Source organism: Temnothorax americanus, unplaced genomic scaffold (assembly GCF_048541705.1).
Source record: "Temnothorax americanus isolate GAGA-0224 unplaced genomic scaffold, ASM4854170v1 Scaffold18, whole genome shotgun sequence".
NCBI lineage: Eukaryota > Metazoa > Arthropoda > Insecta > Hymenoptera > Formicidae > Temnothorax > Temnothorax americanus.
The window spans coordinates 3,702,233-3,721,861 of NW_027509318.1; the positions used below are offsets into that span (position 1 = coordinate 3,702,233).

General features: G+C 37.9%; 2 protein-coding genes across 7 annotated transcripts in view; one reads left to right on the top strand and one right to left on the bottom strand.

The window, feature by feature from the left end:
- Syn (synapsin) overlaps window positions 1–19,629 on the top strand; it is a 49,902-nt gene that overhangs the window by 20,230 nt on the left and 10,043 nt on the right. For all 3 annotated transcript variants that reach the window (XM_077404060.1, XM_077404057.1, XM_077404059.1), the window contains exons 7-9: window positions 17,881–18,086; window positions 18,360–18,624; window positions 18,692–18,950. In XM_077404060.1, coding sequence (XP_077260186.1) covers window positions 17,881–18,086; window positions 18,360–18,624; window positions 18,692–18,950 — 730 coding nt within the window. The remainder of the gene's footprint in view (window positions 1–17,880; window positions 18,087–18,359; window positions 18,625–18,691; window positions 18,951–19,629) is intronic.
- Timp (Tissue inhibitor of metalloproteases) overlaps window positions 1–19,629 on the bottom strand; it is a 130,741-nt gene that overhangs the window by 11,656 nt on the left and 99,456 nt on the right. Inside the window, exon 1 of one of the 4 annotated variants that reach the window (XM_077404064.1) lies at window positions 14,083–14,532. The exons of 1 other annotated variant lie outside the window; for it this stretch is intronic. The gene's annotated coding sequence lies outside the window, so the exon portion shown is untranslated. Of the gene's footprint in view, window positions 1–1,735; window positions 1,937–14,082; window positions 14,533–19,629 lie in introns of those variants that run through there. 2 more of the 4 variants (XM_077404063.1, XM_077404065.1) reach the window with 2 other exon arrangements.

A 19,629-nucleotide genomic window follows, 5' to 3' on the forward strand; every position in this document is an offset into this window, starting at 1 on the left:
AAGTATTTTTAATAAAACTAATGTACGTTGAGAATAAAGCTCGAGAATCAATGACAATATATAAAGTATGATAAGAAAGGTGATAATTCGGCGATGAGGTAAACCAATCGATATACGCTCCGTAGAACCAGTGATATCATGTTTCTTGAATGAAACCGCGAAAGACATGAAACCGTACTAGGCAACGTGCCACACCAGACCTCAGACTTGAGGTCATTGTGAAATTGTAACTATGACATCAGACGATAAGCGTACAGGTCCGCGAACTGCGAGAGTCGTACCGCGTTGTTACGTAATAGAAGTACACGAATGTGCCAACGGATGGGCCATAATATCGATTTCAAGGTTTCGTCGTTATCGCGTTTATCATTAATACTCGTGCCAAATAATTTGTAATTAGTGACATATTGAGATAAATGTAACAAGAATCATCGATTAATATCTTTATATTTGGCAAGATAACAATACGCGTAATTAATTACGCATTGTGTTTTTTAAACGCAATGCGATATATTAGTAAATAAAACTTACAATTACAAGCATTGATTATTTGCAATAAATTATAACAATTTGTGCCAATCGATGTTGTTAGCACGGATAATATTTATATTAATCTATCATCATCAGTTGCGCTACAACCCAATGATTATATAATCGATAGCTGTAAATTGAGGCAAAAATTTAAATTATATACGAATTAGTATTTTGAAAATGTGCTCATGTTGAACATGTCTGGCAAATTTATATAGCATGAGATATCGACGCCAATGTAATATGCAGACGCTTATTAATTATATGTATATTCAATCAATCAGATGCATCGAATATCTGCGCGATCGATGCAAGCACCATCTGACACCATAAATGATGGTTAGTTATATCCAGAAAATTAATTAGAGTACTAAAATATACTGTGCAAAACGAGGATACGTTTTCCCTTAAGTAGATCGCATCGCGAAAAATGCATACGTGTTTGAAAAGTGAATTTAACTAAATGTGTATGTGTCTGTCTCGGAAAATTTTATGCAGATACACAATTATTATATAACACGTGAAATTAAATACTATATTAATTAATTGTTTATAAAAAACGGCTTGTTGAGTACTTGAAAAATTTACTTCATATCATCTTCATTGAACAAATGTGGACGGCGTACGAGTAGCGGAAAAGTGTTTTACTCCTTAATGGGCCATCATATATCTGCTCATCACAGTAATGCCGCGCGAGTTGAGTGCAACCCAATACATTCGCTAGTTTACAGTCCATTATGGCTGGAAATTAATCCATTAGGACGGTTACACGACGGCGCTAATTAACATCACTTTCGCGCGAATTAACATCTTTCTCGATAATGATCGGTAATTCGAAATTAAAACGAATGTTGTTATGGCGAATGAGGTTGTTTAGTTTTCAATCTGCTTTAAATATCATTGTAGACGGAAAGAGAGAAAGAGAGAAAAACGACATATTCGAAATAATTTGATTTTAACGAATAGATCAAAACAAATGTAATAATTATTTTCATTAATTGTAAAAAACGTGATTAGCTTAAAAAAAGTATAAGGCACCCGTGAATAAAATTGAAAATTACGTGAGCATTCAACGAACAGATGCGCACCACCGTTCTGTTTCGCGAAACACCGTTCGCGCAGAGCACTAATCGGGTAAGTACTCGGGTAACGCTTTGGGCACACAAGAGAATTCGTATAGAATTCTTCTTCGAGGTCTACTTACGGCGACGGAGAAGCGTATGTATTTTCATTTGTCACTTAACGAGACACTAACCTCGAGAACGGTCAGAGCGAAACGTGACCGAAACTCGCGCGACGCAGCAGGTGGAAGCTCCTAAGACGCGCGCCAAAGCAAGACTGCCCCAGTTCCATCGTATTACCGCTATTATATTCCGCGGCCGCGGCCAGTATCCGTACATGCGTGCACGCGTGAACGGAGTCCTCTGAGCTCATATGCCGTTTGCGTGCGGCGTGATGCGTCGGTGCACGCATACGGCGCACTCGCGATTCCCCGGCGCGGTGCGTGTGCTCCGAAAAAGGAACAGGAAGACCCGGAGCGGAGCGGAGAGGACGGCAAAGACGCATCGAACCTCGATTAATCATGACTTTCGGACGTTGCGTCATGTATCCCGTCGTTGCGCCCGGGAATGAATCGAAAGAACGACGAGAGTGCGGTTATTCTTTTCTTTTCCCGGCAAAAAGATCGGATCATCGATAAACAAATCGATCTCCAAGTGTGACGGATATACGATTATTACGAGAATTTAAATAATCGATCTCACGCGTATTTTGATGAGAGGTGATCGATGGTGCTTGTAATCATTTTAAAATGTCACGCGTTTCAATTGTGTTTTGAAACGATGGATGTGATAAAACACTTGATAGCCTTGAGAATATTAACAAGTTGATGTATATTCGTTCGATAAAAAAAAAATGAATGGTTAACAAAGATGATTGCCTGCGCGCGGTGACGAATTCGATTGTCGCGCATAGCACAATCCGGATGAGAGACATCAGATAAGCAAGCGATTACCTTGCATTTCACGGGTCGAAACGGGTCAGTTAACGCCCGGGCGATCAGTCAACAATCACGTTATAAAGATGATAGATGAGTAGTGTGCGTGTATATGTGTGTTTGCGTATCACGAAGGTGAAAATGAAATGTAGGTTTATTATGGAGATAGGGAGATATCTTATCTAACTAAAGAAAGTGCGATTTCTATGAAGGATCAATAAAATTTTGAGAATGAAGTTAACGGAAATGAATACATCTGCATACTTATGTCAACTTATAATTTATATATTGCATGCAATTTACACTTATATTTTCTTATGTACCTGTGGTTTTCCCTAATATAAATAAACATTGTTTTTTAATCGCTTAATATGTTTGTATCTACCTAGATACATAACAAAATTTTATATTTTTCAATTTTAAGTAAAACTCTACGAGAATTTAAATTTAATTTAACTGCTAACTTAAAAGTTAATATTTAAAAAATTAAAGATTAAAAAATAATTAATGGTGAATTAAATTGCGAATTAAAGGAAGTACACAACTTGTGTTACTAAATTACATAATTAAGTTATGAGAAAACGTGCTCAATCTGTCTAATACACTGAACAACTTATTAATAAAATTCTAATAACTTTCCACTGTCCGTTTGAGATAATATTTGTCCTCTTCCGCGAGATAAAGATGTAGAAAACAAGTCGCGAATATAGAGGCACATACGCGAGCCGCGTGGATAGCTCGATTAATCATAAATTTGGACATTGCGTCATGCAGCTCCTCGTCATGCTCGGAAGCGCATCAGATAAACCCGTGGTTGCGTTACGTTATGCGTAGTTACATGTACATGAAATCAAGCCGGCACACCAATTAAACCAACGAAGACTGACACCATTGCTAATAACATTTGCATATATTCCAAGAACGTATACATATGTTCAATCTCGAAAAACAAAATTAAGAAAACTTCCGTTTGAATTCCGATAAAAAAAACATATAAAGAAAAACACATTTTCTTAATTTTAATATCTTGAGAAAAACTTGTAGACAGATTAGATCTGCCAAATATAAAATAAAGCACAATTTGTGTCTTATTAATAAATAAAATATGGTAATAATCTATGATGCATGTTAAACTGATGTTATGAAAGATTTCAAGAAGATATACTGTGAAATCGATTATATATTACCTTACGTTACTCGTTCAAAGTTATAGGTATGTATTGAAATTCGTATTGAAACACGTAATCTATATTCAAACAAGGAAATTGATGAAACGAGATTAAAGAACAGATGGTCCGTTTATCTGCGAAAGTACTTCAATATTTACAGTACAGTATGAATCATCGTACTGTTATGCAAATAGCGATAAATGTAATGCATATCGTGCGCGATGATTTCACACTTGAATGTTCTTATATATATGTAAGATACCGGTTATATATATCATTTTAATATATATAAAGTGAAAGTGCAACGCTTATGAATTGACTTGAACTTAACATACATAACGCGGAGAAACTCAGAACTATTTAACCTTAAACTTGCCATTCTACGAATCTTTGACCTTTCGCTTGTTACTAATTTTATACATATATTACTATAAGAAATGCGCAACGCTTTTTTAACCACGCATACATTCAAGGCTTCACTGCATCCTTAAAGCAGTAGCTGCAGACGGAACTATGTCAGACGTGGGCGGCCGCATCGTTTCGCCGGCCGATTTACACTTAATGTAAACAAAACTTATTTTTATCGACGACTCCATATTGTTTTCGCTCGCAGTAGTATCTAAGTATCCAGCTATCCCGTTGCCTTCGTGGAAATTATCTTTGGCTATCGATCGCTTATGACGAAAATGGTGCCATGCTACACCGTTCACACTGCTTTGACTTTCAAGATATTATCTATAGGTACTATTCCATGGAGAAAAAAGATTCACGGCGGTATATTTCTAAAGCTTTTGTGTCCACGATGCTAGAAATCGCTCCGAGATCTCGGACGGAAAAAGAATTGACCAATCACATTTAAACAATTCGGTCAATTGACCAATGTAATTGGTTAATTCTTTCTCCGTCCGAGATCTTGGAGCGATTTCTAGTATCGTGAACACAAGGCTTTACGTAGACATTGAAATCGAAAGATTACAAGTTCACGAACAAATACATATCTCGTCTCGAATTATTTCGTACAATATGAATTGTTCTGCGAGTGCTACGTGTAGAATCCGACACGGAAACAGGAGACTAATCGGATTACGATTGCGGTCGTCCATCACGCTGCTTTAATATCTATCCTAATTGTCCACAGGTGGACACCGCCGCGAGTTCGAATGCTTTTGAAGTTATCTGCGGTATAAAGAAAATATATACGAAGCATCGGTTCCATCAGAATGTTAATCACTCTCATGTATTTGTACGCGTTCGCCAGTGAAGGAACAATTAAGCGCGCGCGCTGTACATGTTATGTGAAACTCTGAAATTGTAATTTCCACCATGCGAAGTCGCACGACCGCAACTGTGCGAGTATATTCTTTCTCGTATTTAAATTGTGGTCAGCCACTTCAGAAGAAGTTAGCCGCTGTGTCTGCACCGGGTGTTCGGAGGAATGTAACGTCTTCATGCATTCCGAGAATGTCGGCATTCTTGTGAAGTGAATCTGGAGCGTGTCGTGATTTAATTGATAAGACAATACAGAGATGTGTCCTCAAAGAGATGCTAATTCTGATACTATAAGACAGTCGAAGTATCCATATATTTTCGTGTTTCTGAAGTACTTAATAAGTGTCAACTTCAAAATCAGTACTTTAAAAAAAATTTTGAATATATTTATATATAGGAAAAGCACACCAATTAGTTTATGCGCTAATATTAAATCCTGTCGCCGGGAAAGCCAGTATTAATTGCTCAATGCGTGTGTTATGATATACGAGAAACTCTGCTCAATGTTTGGATATGGTACGATGTGTGTAAGAAAATATAGAACTGTTGAAGAACCAAAATAGACGGTCAGATATTTTTTCACCGGCATCGGAAAAAATAAAAATAAAATTACTCGAAACAACAGCCAAGTCTCGGAGTCACGAAGTATCGGAGAATCTATTTATATAGACAAGAAGGGAAAATAGAGCAGCGATCTGTCCTATTGGTGTCTTTCAGGGAATGTAACAGTAGAATGTCTAACAAACGTGTTATTATGTATATATCCTATATTTTAAGAACTTGATGAAGTGATCGAGTAGCATTGGCCTAATGATAACGTATGCGTTATTTGAAATCTCGTTTTTATCCTTTCGACACGTGTCTAACGACACGCAAGATACAAACATTGTTACAAATGTCGAACTGCAGAATTTATCGTTATGGTATTAATTAAAAATATGAATCGACACTCGCGGGAAAGAAAATTCCGTTTTCGGTACGACGCGACGCGGCGACCGCGACGGTTAGGGCTAACAATTGATTTGCAGTGCAAAGTAACTGTGCGAAGGACTCCCAGATAGTTTCCACTTCACTCGAATAATGCTGAAGCTGTGATGGAACATAAATCACAACGTCACCGCGGATTGATCAATGGCCACTTCTAAAACGGACGCAGATCCCACTCATGCTACTGGCAATCCATAAATTGTGCGAATCAGCATCATGCATCACAATTAATATAATTTTAAAGCCTCGTTTCCCGAAAATCACGTTTAACTGATAATAACGCGAGCGACAGAGATTCAACGGTCGACGTTACATTTTCTGATTATAATTGATATTGATAGGCCGATCTCGCGTCCATATCGGGATAATGTCCCATCAAGCATTTTCGAATATAAAGCTATCAGTCATCCATTATAAGAATCCACGAATCCGTGGAAATAGTGGATGAAATCATTTTCACACAACGTACCGTGCATTCTACGCTGCGACCGCTTCTAAGTACGAGTAAGAGTGGGCGATGGAAAGCAATCCGAAACACCATTGACGCACATGTACTATTTGCGTGACTGATTTCACCAAGGAAGCCTAAACTAAATACAATAATTTCGAAAGCAAGTTGGTTCGTACAGCTTTCAAATCTCAGCTCTTAGCGCACAACATTACTTTAATTTCAATTCTACGTGAATTGTTAGCTTAGAGAATACATAATTAAAAGTCGAAAATCGAAAGTTGAGATTAACGTTAACAACAGATAAATTGAGTCTAAGATTGAAAACTGAATAAAAGTTAAAAACTGAAAATTCAGAACTAAATGATGATCGAGGTTAAAAGTTGATAAATTTCAAATTATTATATATTAATCTCAATCATTTAGTTCTAAATTGTTAGCTTTTAATTCTCAGTTTTCAATTAAACTCTCAACTATCTACTGTCAAGTCTTAACTTTCGATTGCCGACTTTTAATTCTCTATTCCTAACTGAATACTGGTAGTATCATGTGCTTCCCATTACGCACAGTAAAAGTCTTCATAGCGAACACGCACCGTAAAGAAGAAGGAAGAAAAAAGCGAGATATCGCACGATTAGCGAATGGCTCCAATTAGCACAAAACGCTTTCCCATCCTAGAAATTTTCTTCTTCCCCGAAGCGACGTTGCGAAAGCGTTTATGCGAGCTTATCACAATTCTCGTTTCTCGGTGAATGAAATTGTTGCTTGCTGAGTCATACGTAGTAGAGCCACGCATTAGTTAGGTCACGAAAGAACGCGGCAGACGTTGTCGTCGGCTTTAAAGAACCGCCGGCCGGCGCGGTATCATTTGACATACGCCGCAAAAAGACGGCCTAAAATCGCGAGATGGTCTTTCGCGTAATTGAAATCATTATACGGAACGGTGGCTCATCTTGTGCGCATTTGCGAAGCCGAGAGTTCATTCAAATGCTTGACGCTCTTAAATCAAAAATTATTTTCCTTTCCTAAGGATACTGTATGAAGTGATATGGTTTTATAAATAACTCACATTATTTACCTTATTATTTCTAAAAAAAACTTCATATAATTCTGAAAGACATGCCTACAAAAGAGTATAATTATGACATCAATCTTTGTAATAAGATAATATCGCATAGAATGATATAACTATGCATTTTAAGCCGATGTTTTTATATTGTCTGTTTTAATTGAAATCAATTGCACGTATCTTCGTAATAAAATATATTTTCAAAAATCATATGAATCATATGAATGTAATTTGTTCTGTTAAGATATGTATCTTAATACGATAATAATAGTAATTATCATACATTTACTTTACATAACACATTGTTTAATGGATTACTGCAATCATATTCTATAGCTAATGTCACAAACTATAGCATGCTCTTTACTCATGCTATATCGGGCCTTGAACACATACCCAATTAACTATAAGAACGAGACGCGTAATTTTTGACGATGTATTCGACGCACGGTAAATGCAAATTTTTGCCATTAAGACAGTGACGTATTATACATTCAGGACAAGACAGACAGACGCTATATAGCAAATATAAATTACATAGCATAGCCGTTTTTATTAATCTAACGATAAATATTTTTGACTATTTTCAATTATTGCTTCTATATAATTACTGCTATATAGGTATATAGTATAGTGGTACACCAATTTTATGCCAATCTGATAAATGACAAGCTTCCATCCAATTATGAGCGATATATGCAACAGTACTGATAAATAAGGAGGCTGCAGCAGAATGCATTCGAAAGACATCGACATCGCGTAACGCAATCGCTTTGCCTTCCGGCGAATCTGCCAAGTAATATGTGAGAATGCCAATTAAACGCCGCGATAACGCGCTCCACGTATAATTCACGGAAAGATGATTTTTCCGCGCGTAAGGGCGGAGTTATGCGATGCAGAAGGCATCGGAAAGCATCAGGGAAGAGCAGAACAGGAATGACAACAACCGCGGAAAGTGCATGACTAGACGCCGGCCGTGTAAGTACTCGCGGTGACGTAACAAGAGAAACTGCGGAGACCACACCCCGGCGATGCCGCACGGCCACGTGGTATTTCGTAAGCTTACAGACTTTTGGGCAAGGCCGCCACAAAGTGGGTTATGATGAGCGTCCTTTACAGCGTTCGAATTTTCACGATATGTGTATCGCGTAATACGATGCGGCGTAGAATATATATCACGGTATTATAATGAAATTCCTCCGTATACTATTGTACGTGGAACATTTCGCTATAACAGAGTTTAACTCTTGGTATTATACGAATATTAAACAACAAAAGCATATATATATAACAGTTATATATATATGTATCTTCGACTGATTTTGAATTAATAATATCGCGAATTTCTCTCTCTCTCTCTCTCTCTCTCTCTCTCTCTCAAAATTCTGGCACTATGCGCAAAAACGTACAAGCTAGAGATTAAGTTTGGAAATATTGTGGAATTTTCGAAACTCTTTGCTTTAGTTTTCGGATGATGTTTGCGGTAACCTAGTTGTGGCGCCGTATATCCAGAAATATATAGGCGGCTTTATAATTCCTAGCGGACTGTTAGATACCTGGAACACATTATGTCAGCGTTAAATTCTACAAGGATTGAGTTAATTCCGGACCAATGGCCGCGCCAATTCACTTGTATGGACCCAAACTGAATTTGTAGTTGCGCGAAGTTGTAACGAGATTTTGCTGTACTTACACACGAGGATAAAATTAGATTGAGCTCCATGTAGGATTTAGTTGCATCAGGGCCCATTAACTGTTTAACGAGGAACTCGGTTACAGAAGATATCCCATTACTTCCGTAGCTAGCCCTCGATAGTGATAGTGCTTAATGCCCGCTGGATACTTATTAACATTTTGCGCGACCGCGTGCATCCACGTGCATCGGCGGAGATTCATCTTGCGTATACACATGGAGAGACGGTCCGGTCCGCACCTCCGGGAATATTATAACGGTACTACAGATAACAGATGTGACTCCATAATTCGCGGTTGTAAAAGAATTACACGCGCCGTCGAGGTCACAGATAATAATTCGCGCGGGCGTAATTTACTGTCGAATTGTTCGCACAAAATACGAATGTCCATGTATTGATATTATTTAATAAAATCGCACAAACTTCTGTATCTCTTTTCGCTGAGGTTTAATAACGGCGCGATTTAATTCGACGTTTTATGATGTTCGTGTTAAGAGCCACTTAACACATAGTAAATATTTTCAAGATTTCCTCGAGTTACGACACGGCCACTTAACGTTTACGAGAACTATCCACGCGATTCCGGCATATTTTATCGTTTTGTAATATATGTCAATGGAATTCGCCTTTTTATTACTTTTCTATATTTACTCGTGTGGCCAGTATTTGAATAAGATAGCTTGATGACGTGATAGGTTGATATTTAATTTAACCAACAGAAACCTGTTTGGTTGATTAAATAACTTGGACAATTGTCACCTATTATACGCTCAGACTGCAACGTGACTGCATTCGTGACACGTTATTAGAGTGGAGTGTTCGCTATTGTGTCTCAATATAACTCTATTTATATCTTGTCTTGTCATTATTGTGACGTGTTAATAAAGCAATGAAATCAGCTTTCAGCACTCTCTAATCTTGTATAATTCTTAAATAATCAGTTTTCCGACAAACTTGTGCTTTTGACCTTTAATGTCGTGGACTGTCTTCGTTAACGGCTGCTCTTTCTGCTCATTAGCGGGTGTAGCGTCGCGATGAAGGTTCTTGAACCGCATGGTTAATTGTTGTGGGAACTACGGTGCCCCGCGGTGTTTCCGGGTAGAAAGACGCGCGGAGGTCGTGCAGTTTCACGCGACACCATTCATTCGCACTTTCTTGCCGAGGTAGATATTAATCCTATGCCTCGAGGCGCGCCGACTGGCCGTCATTATTGAACGCGGATCATTATGGTCGTTTTATTACGCGGCGTGGGATCGTTTCCTCCTTCGTGCGATCGGTATCTCCGGCAAATGATCGTGCGTTTATCGCGGCAGGATATCGCTCGCCCCGGCGAAATGCAGTCTACCGATCTAAGAATGTAACTGCTGCCGAGTGGAACGATTGAAATTATCTCGGCGCGATAAGAAACTCGAGAGCCAAACAATGGTTGGCACGGTTTGTATACACATAATGTCGCTGGAGCGAACTGTGCGACTTGGCGATTAGTATGACTGACTGCGCCGTTAGTTCAATGATTAAATTAAGCTTCTATATTGCAGATCTTCTCAACAAGATCTCAATTTTAGACGGGACGTATCAGCAGGTACTGGATAGAAGCCAACTTCCGTAATTTATCAGGCAACTCATGCATACCGTTTGTGCCGTGAGATAGGAGGAAATTTGTACCGTTAACGCAGCAAGTTAAAAAATAACAGATAACTAGACTATGTAAAATTTTGTATTTAATGATCTTTACTGGTATCGCAAATATCATTAAATAAAATAGGAAAAGTAATGAAGTATAATAATAATTGTAAAACGTGAAAGAGGTATTGGAAAACAGAATAGTAAAAGTTAATGAAACATCGTGAAAAGAGAATATAAAATATAAATATCGAGACCTATTGGAAATCGATAGCCGAGTCGTTAGAGAAAAAGTAGGATGGAGACTGTGCCATGTCGCGAAGACAAGCCTGAGTCTTGCCGCGCGCGATATTTCGCCAGCATCCATAGCGCGATTGCAGCTCCGAGATGATCCCCGAAGAGCATTCCTTGCGCGTTTCGTACCTGCGCAATCACGAAGTACCATAAATACTCGATCCGTAGTTCTAATCTCGTTGGATCACGAGGGGGGAATCTCGGCCGCGTCTACGTATTCCTTGAAAGGAAATAAAACGTGCAAAGGCGCGATAGCACCCATATCCGCGAATGTGCACCGAATGTGCGTGCGGCGTGTACGTGGTGGCCGGCTGGTTGGCGCCACACCGGCCGTCGTGTATCGAGTAGTAACGCGTAATAAACGTAATATTATACACGGCGATACGGCGGGCGCATTTACGGCGCGCCACGACGATGAATTATTATCCCGCGCTCTCGCGCGTAATCGCACAATGAGTGCCGGCCGCGCTGCGAAAAATCGCGATGAGATTCGACCGCGAGAGCGCGATAGCACCGCCGGAATGGAAATGGCAATTATTTAGCCCGCATCGGAGCGCGTTCCTCGATCAATCGAACAACCTCCAGCGTATTAACGCACGGTGCACTCGTTGCCTTGTTGCACGGAATACGCGAAGGTCGATATGTCAGTGTGTCACGTCGGGCATCCGAGAATTTATCTCAACGCATCGCGCTACGCGAGAGACTTTAACTTGAAACTCGGTCGTGAAAGACAGGTATATACTTTTTACTACAACTTAATAATAATGTTCATATGGTTGCTTTGTAATAAAGTCAGATTAATAGAAATAGAAATATAAAAATTGAATATGTTAAATACGTATAATTTAAAACGTATGTACCTTTTGAGATTAAAATTGTTCCTGGAAATGTATATTACATAAAATGTATTCGCGCGTATGCCTCATCCCTTGGCGCAGCTAAAGCATTTTCTTAGGTATATTACGTGTCTCGTGAGACACGAAATGCGGCAATACGTTATTTCGGATGCTGGGTAGGCTAGAACCGTTGCCAGGAAAATATTCACCCACGACTCACGTGGGAGAATCGATCGTTAACTCGTTGTGAACAGAGAGGTACATATGTACTTAGAAGTGGGACCAGCTTGTAGAGGCGGTCTCGAACGTGCGCTCTCATATTTTCCTACGGCCCGTTTATTGAAATTGCTTTCCCAGAAGCGGGCTAAACTTAGGCCGCCAATCGACAGCGTCATCAACGGCACAATTCAATTTCAGCTTATCACAGGCGAAGTAATTGCGTAGAGTGTGGGGATCGTAATTTTCGCAAAGAACGTTCTGAAACCCGAAGCTAGTTATTATTATATATGAGCGATTTTTAATCCGTCGAAAAAAAGATTTGATATCTATAATGCGCGTGATAGTCGTCGATGATCATTTATCAATATGTCAGAGGTTGTTTGTCACGAATGGAAAATTTGCAGTAATGCATTACGTTGTCCCTTCATTTTTCTTCTATTATTTTACGCTTCTATTACTAACTGATGGGCTTTTAATCGTTTACTAGTAACCAATTGCAGGAAAACGATCCTTGCAGCATTCATCAACTGGCGCGAGCTATAAACGCGCGTCCAAGATGTTGTGTTAATCGTCACTCATACGACGGATATATACGTATCATCGCAAATTGTAATTGCAAATGACGTCATTATTATGAATCGCGCGTAGAGATACAGCGTAGATCTCAAAATGAATCGCGCGTAGAGATACAGCGTAGATCTCAAAGTTGATCTTAAACGACAAAGATTTTATATATTTCAAAAGAGCATCACTCCATCTGCAATATTTTTCTTTGCACATTGTTAAGTTCTTTTAAATATCTTATTCTAAGACGAGCAATAAATCAAAATTAAAACAATTAATTAAGACAATTTTCGAATAAAATTGAAATTTATTAAATAGCCGTATGTGTGAAAAATGTTCACAACTATTTGTGAAATTCTTATCGCAATCAACATTTCTAAAAATACAATAAATATTATAAAAATACAAGCATTTGACGTTGTTACCGTTAAAAATCTATATAATATTTTTATATCATCACACACATAAAAATGAAATTTCTTTGAATGTTCGTATACATACAACAACATATCGAAAAATCGCTCGTCTATTTGTCTTATGTATTTTCCTATGTTTACTATGTGGATTCCCTACGGGGTACTATTTATCGTACGTGAGTCCCGTTCAACCCTTTATGGACCGACATTCATAAGATCGACTCGTTTGACCACACACATTCAAGCGTTCTATTTATTCAACCTGGTTGGGTGCCACACGTTTTACTTCCTACAATCATTTGATTCGTATATCTATCTTACTTCTTTTATATTTCCCAAAGTTGCTAAATTCTAACAAAAAAATTGATATGTTCTTTCTCAATTTAATAAATATGTAGCGCTGTGAATGACAATTTTAATACATAGAATATTACACATATCTCTTTTTAATAGCATATCCATATATCTATCATATGTAATATCAGTAAATGGAATAACGATTACTATTTGTATTATAATATTTCAAATATGTAAAATGTCTCTACTGTGCAGCTAAATAAATTAAATGTCAAAAGTTAAAAAACAAGATTGAAATATATATTAAAATATATATAAGGATGAAAATAATATTAAAATATAAAATATTTGAATACATTTCTATACGTATTTTCCAAATAATGTTAAATCCTCTAATATACTCTTATATTACATTCCGTCAGATATCTAAATTTTCGCAAACGCTTGTTTGCAGAGAGAGTTTAGAGAGAGTTTCATATTTCTCAATTCCACCTAATCTGATGGTTATGAATTTCATCCCGTTTGATCGTATAAATTAAACCTCAAACCAAACAATTATGTTTCTTTATAATTCGCGATGCACTCGTTCGGAAATTGCACGGGAATGATCGCAATGTAAAGCGTACTTGCAATTACAGTGGGAAATCCGACAATGCAGTGTACAGATTACCTTTCTCCGGTGACCCCCCTTTCTTGATTCCTCCGTAAAACTCTTCCGCGCAGTCTCTTCCGCCTTTTCCCGCTGTCTCTTCTCTGCGTTCAAGATCTCACAGATCAGCGAGCATAATAATCACCGAATCGAAGCTGCGGAACCGATCGATACCGCCGAGAAAACTGCACTCGCGCTTTTCCGCGGATCCAATCTTGATCTCGAAGAGCCGGCCACTTTCTCGCGCGCACGAAGAAGGATCCTCGTCGCGAGATAACATCGATCGCGAGAGGAAGAAAGAGAAAGAGAGAGAGAGAAAAAAAGCGCAGAACGAGACTGATGGAGGGATTTTCTCTCCCTTTCTCTATCTCCACGTGTGCGTCTACGTCTCACGAGCCTGCACCACGCACGTTATGTACCTCGCGAGCGTGCGACCGATCGCGCGCGAGCTTCGAAAAGCAATGCAAGCGTGAGCGACACGCCGGGCTCTCGTTCCTTCCTACGTTCTTACGTCGGACTCCTGGCTCGTGCTCTCTGCCCGTCCCTCTCACCCTGGGCTTTCCCTGTCCGTCTACCTCGTGGTCTCTCTTTTGCTCCTTCCCTCTCCACTGTGGATGGCGTACACACTCGTTCACCATCGTTCGTTCTCTTTCTCGTCGCTTCCTTCTCTCTTTTGATCTTTGATGCCGGCATTCTCCGTCCTCGTTGTTCTTTCTCTCTGTTACTCTGTCGACGAGGCACGACCATCCTCGTCCGATGGTCTGTGATCTCCCGTTCGCATTCGCCTCTTGCTCCTACCGATTACAAATCTTTCGACCTTTCCACTTCTCTTCCTTTTTCAAATGTTCCTCATCTCTCGCACGACTCGTCCTTGTCTTCCGATCAATGTCACTCCGATTGCTCCAATTTAATTTAATTCATCCGTCTCCCGCAGCGGTTTACGGACGAAGAATGTACCGTACGTGACTTTCTGACGGAAATCGGTTCGTTAATCAAAATATCAAGATAATATTTTTAGCTCTCAATACATTCTCTCTTTTGATTAAAAAAAAAAAAATATACTAAATTTAAAACACGAGAGGATGATTTTCTTGAAAAGCTATGCCAATCTATGAGATATCTCTTTTCCTCTGTAGATCGTTTGATTGCACGATTCATTTATTAATAATCGGTTCACTCTTTGAAATATATATTAATTCTGCTTTAGTAAAGACTTCCCTGTCTCTCTTTCATACGATCGTATTCATAATCGAGACGAGCCGGACAGCATGATTCATGAAGGTTACTTCACTTCTGAATAAGATGACCTCAAATCATTTTCAATTTCATAGTTCTGCGTATTTGCTTGATCAAGCTTTTGACATTTAGCATCTATTTGTCTTCTTCTTTGGCTGTATTCTCAAGAGAGTATTTGCCGTATTTTAAGAAAAAACTTTAAGAAAAAAAAAAACGATTTAAACGCGATGTACCTTGAAGGCCACCTTGAAAACCCACTATGAGATTATCTCAGCCTGTCTCAAGACTTATACGCGCATTACATCTAAGTTTACTAAGTCCTGACTGTGAATACCGCTTATATTATCGACGTCCACTGCTCTATCTCTCTCGTTCTCCATCGCTACAGCAAGAGAGCTTTTACCTACCGCACTCTACATCCGTTGCCTAGAGTCAAGCCCGCCGGCTTCAAGATCACTTCGAGATCTCCTCGCTGCAACAGTCGCCACCTTCGATCAGACATCTTTGCATTTACTTTTTATCCTTTCTTTATCTTCGATTATTTTTGAAATCGAAATATTCGCATATACATTTCGCCATCTAATATTCACTCATCGATATCCCATGCCGCTAATCACAATTAATTTTGTTTCCTTCGTGCACGCAGTTCTCTATCGATACTCTTCAGCAATTTTTGTCTAATAATATCGACATAGTGATAACAATATTTAAATAAATAACAACAATTATATATGTATATTTTTAACCGTTCTAATACTCTTATAGCAAATCTCTTTCCATTTGTTTCTCGCAATCACACTTTTAGCCGTTTCATTTCAAACGTGTGCAGCGATATGCGTTTCAACCGGTGCTCAGAAAGCACTTCTTTAACACCCACATGCCGATACGAACACATGCGCTCTCACACGAGCAGATTGAGCACTCTCATATCACGTGCAATATTACATATATCGCCGGAGATTGGGTCCGGATACGGCCGTTCAACTAGCATGGGAGCAAGATACTAAACAGCCACTTCCTCTTTCATGTCCGTACCGCTTGTAAACAGATCGTTAATGGCGAGATACGCACTATTTTAGCAGAGATTCCGTTCTCGTAGTAGTAAAAAAATTATTGCTCACGCGAAATAGCACTCCGCAAGATGAGCCAAAATCAATAATTCGTTATTTGGAATATCGAGTTTATGATTTAACCGTTATATTGCGCAAAACTGCGATGTATGCAATCACATAGTATATATCTAAATATAATCTGTAATCATATTTTTAAGGGAAACTTAAATGTAATTTATATTTTAGTTAGTAATATTTAATGTATACATATTTCAAGTTTAGTATAACTTGATATTTTTCATATATGTATAATATTATAAATTTTATTAATTATTATTATGCGTGTGTATTATTCATTATATTAATAATTATTTATGTAATATTTGATTCAAATTTATGATAATATAAAATTTCTTTCGTTTACTATAAATTTAATAAAATTCATATATCTTTATACTTAATGTCAGTTTTTATTTTATGTATGATAATAATTCAACGAGCAATGGAGAAAATAATAATTAATTAGATACGTAAAGAGTAATAGATAGTACCTAAGATAGATTAATACGGAAAATACGGAGAATATAAACGAAGAATCTAATAAATATCATACCAGTTCGATTTAACAAGCAATGTATGCACTTAAGTTGTCGCGTTTTATGTCTTTCTTCTATCACATGAAGAAATTTCATAGTTATCTATACTAACGGGATACCCTGAGAAGCGCGTCTCTCTTGCTTTTAAACTTCTTTACTAATTCGATTAATATGAATTAAAGTGAATATGATTAGCTTAATGTATTAAAACAATTAAAGAAAAAACTAAAGTAAAATGTTATTCTTGCATAATTATGTTAAATTTATGTAAAATACTATCATAAATAAGAACATAATTTTTAAAATTTTATGGCAAATAACATTTTATGGTCAATACTAAATATGAAAGTAAATTATTCTACCATTATTCTAAATAAAGGAATATTGTATTATCGCGCGCGCGGGCAAATACTACAAAAACATTATTGCATTTAAATAGTACATCAGTCATGAATTTTTATCTCGTGACGTTTTACAAATTGTACCACCACTTCAATTTGTTTTTCAGTTAATTTAATTTTATTTATATCTACAGATGTTAAATGACTAAGTAAAAAACTTTTTGAATATTGAAAATTTTAATGGAATTTGAAATATAAATCTATTTACAAATATGTTTTTGACGATTCTCTCTCTCTCTCTCTCTCTCTCTCTCTCTCTCAAATAGATTTATATTTCTATCAATATAACTTTTCATGTTAAAACACTGTCATTTGTAACAGAAAAAATATAATAGACAATATGTTCAGACTTCAGACAATAATTGAGATTTTGTTCAGGTTTTGAATTATACATATAGCGAATTGCGGCAATATACATCACGTTAGTCAGAGATTAATAATCGAATGGTAGCAACGAGAGAGATGACAGAGGATGCTTGCACCCTCTAATTATTCCTTAACGACTCATGGAGCAATTATCTATTCCGATTGCAGGTGAGTGCATCTCGATATCCTGTCGTGGTAAAACTGGGCCACGCCCACAGCGGAACCGGCAAGGCCCGTGCGGAAACAAATCAGGAATTTCTAGATCTCGCTTCGTTGGCAGCTATGGCGAACACTTACTGCACGGCGGAACCCTACATCGACACCAAGTACGACGTGCACGTGCAGAAAATCGGGAACAATTACAAGGCTTTCATGTAAGTCATTGAAATAGGAAGATAAAAGAGCATAACATTTTAAGTGTCAAAAACTGAAAACTAAACTCCGGAAAAATTTAAATAATCAGAGAACTTATTTAAAAAAAAACTCTTAAAAGAATTTAAAGAATAAGATAGCATGTTCTTTCAAATTTTTGGAGGTTTTCTCTACTAAGTTTTAATAAATAATAATAATTACAAAGAATTTAGCCACATTGTTTGTATATTAAATAATTAATAGTAATAATCGATCCTTGTAATATATTTCTATAGGCGAAAAAGCATAAGCGGCAATTGGAAATCGAACACCGGATCAGCTATGCTGGAACAGCTTTCCGTGAGCGAGCGACATCGCACATGGGTCGATCATGTGGCACAATTATTTGGAGGATTGGATATCTGCGCGATTGAATTGCTGGTGGGCAAGGACGGCCGGGAGCATATTATCGAGGTCAACGACAGCGCGCTATCCTTAATGGGTGACTCTCAGGAAGAGGATCGACGTCACATCGCGGATTTGGTCACCGCGAAGATGCAGGTGCGTGGAAATCGTGAGCGATTACGCGATTGGGATCTATCCATCAATTAAAATGTCCGATCCGCAGGTTTACTGTCGACCTCCGAGCATGTTGACGAAGACCGCCTCGCGGGGTTCAATGTCGAGTTCTAGTCAGGTGGGCAGTCCGGTAGAAGATCGAACTGCACCTCCACCTGTACCTCCAACTGTACCCTTAGGATCCCACGGAAGTATAGGCTCTATGGCCAGTATAGGAAGCTTAGGTTCCGTAGGTTCTATCGTACCGATGACGAGCGATGTCACCGCCTCGGATAGTCATCATCAGTTGCAACGGCGTGATTCTCAAGGTATGTACTTATATCTTTTTGCAACTTCTCAGAAATAATGTGAATGAAATGTTCGGATTCACAATAAATTTGACGGAAGAAATGGAACGCGAATTGGCGCCCCTGATCTGTCGTGATTCGAAGTGGTCCCGAATCGATAGATTCAGCCTTCGCTAAAACGCTGTAGCGATTGTCTCCACTTCCTGATCTCTCAGGGAGAATCAGATGGGAATCGTGACTTCTGGCTATCGTGTGAAGCAATCTACGCACGTGAAAGAATATTGCTTGCTTTCCGAAATAGGCATCACAATAATCTAGGTGACATGGTCATATGTCTAACTCGATGTAAATAGAAATAATAGCAAATAACTAATTACGAGTTAATTGTAATTGTAATGTAATCAAAATTGATATATTGCAACAAAATCTAATTAATTAAAAATATAAAAGTTTTCCAAATTAGCACATTCGCGTTTATTCTATTTCATGAGAGAAGTGATATAAAAGCAAAACTGTTAAAGATGAATATTATTAATAAACTTTTATGTGTGTTAAGATTTCGAATGCACAGCTCGAATATTATTTCTTACTTCAAAATCACATTAAAAATTGGAATGTTTATTCTGCTATTTTTAACCGGAAATACTGCGCATTAAGATACGTAATAAGATTGTACCTCTAAATCAATCAATTGGAAAAT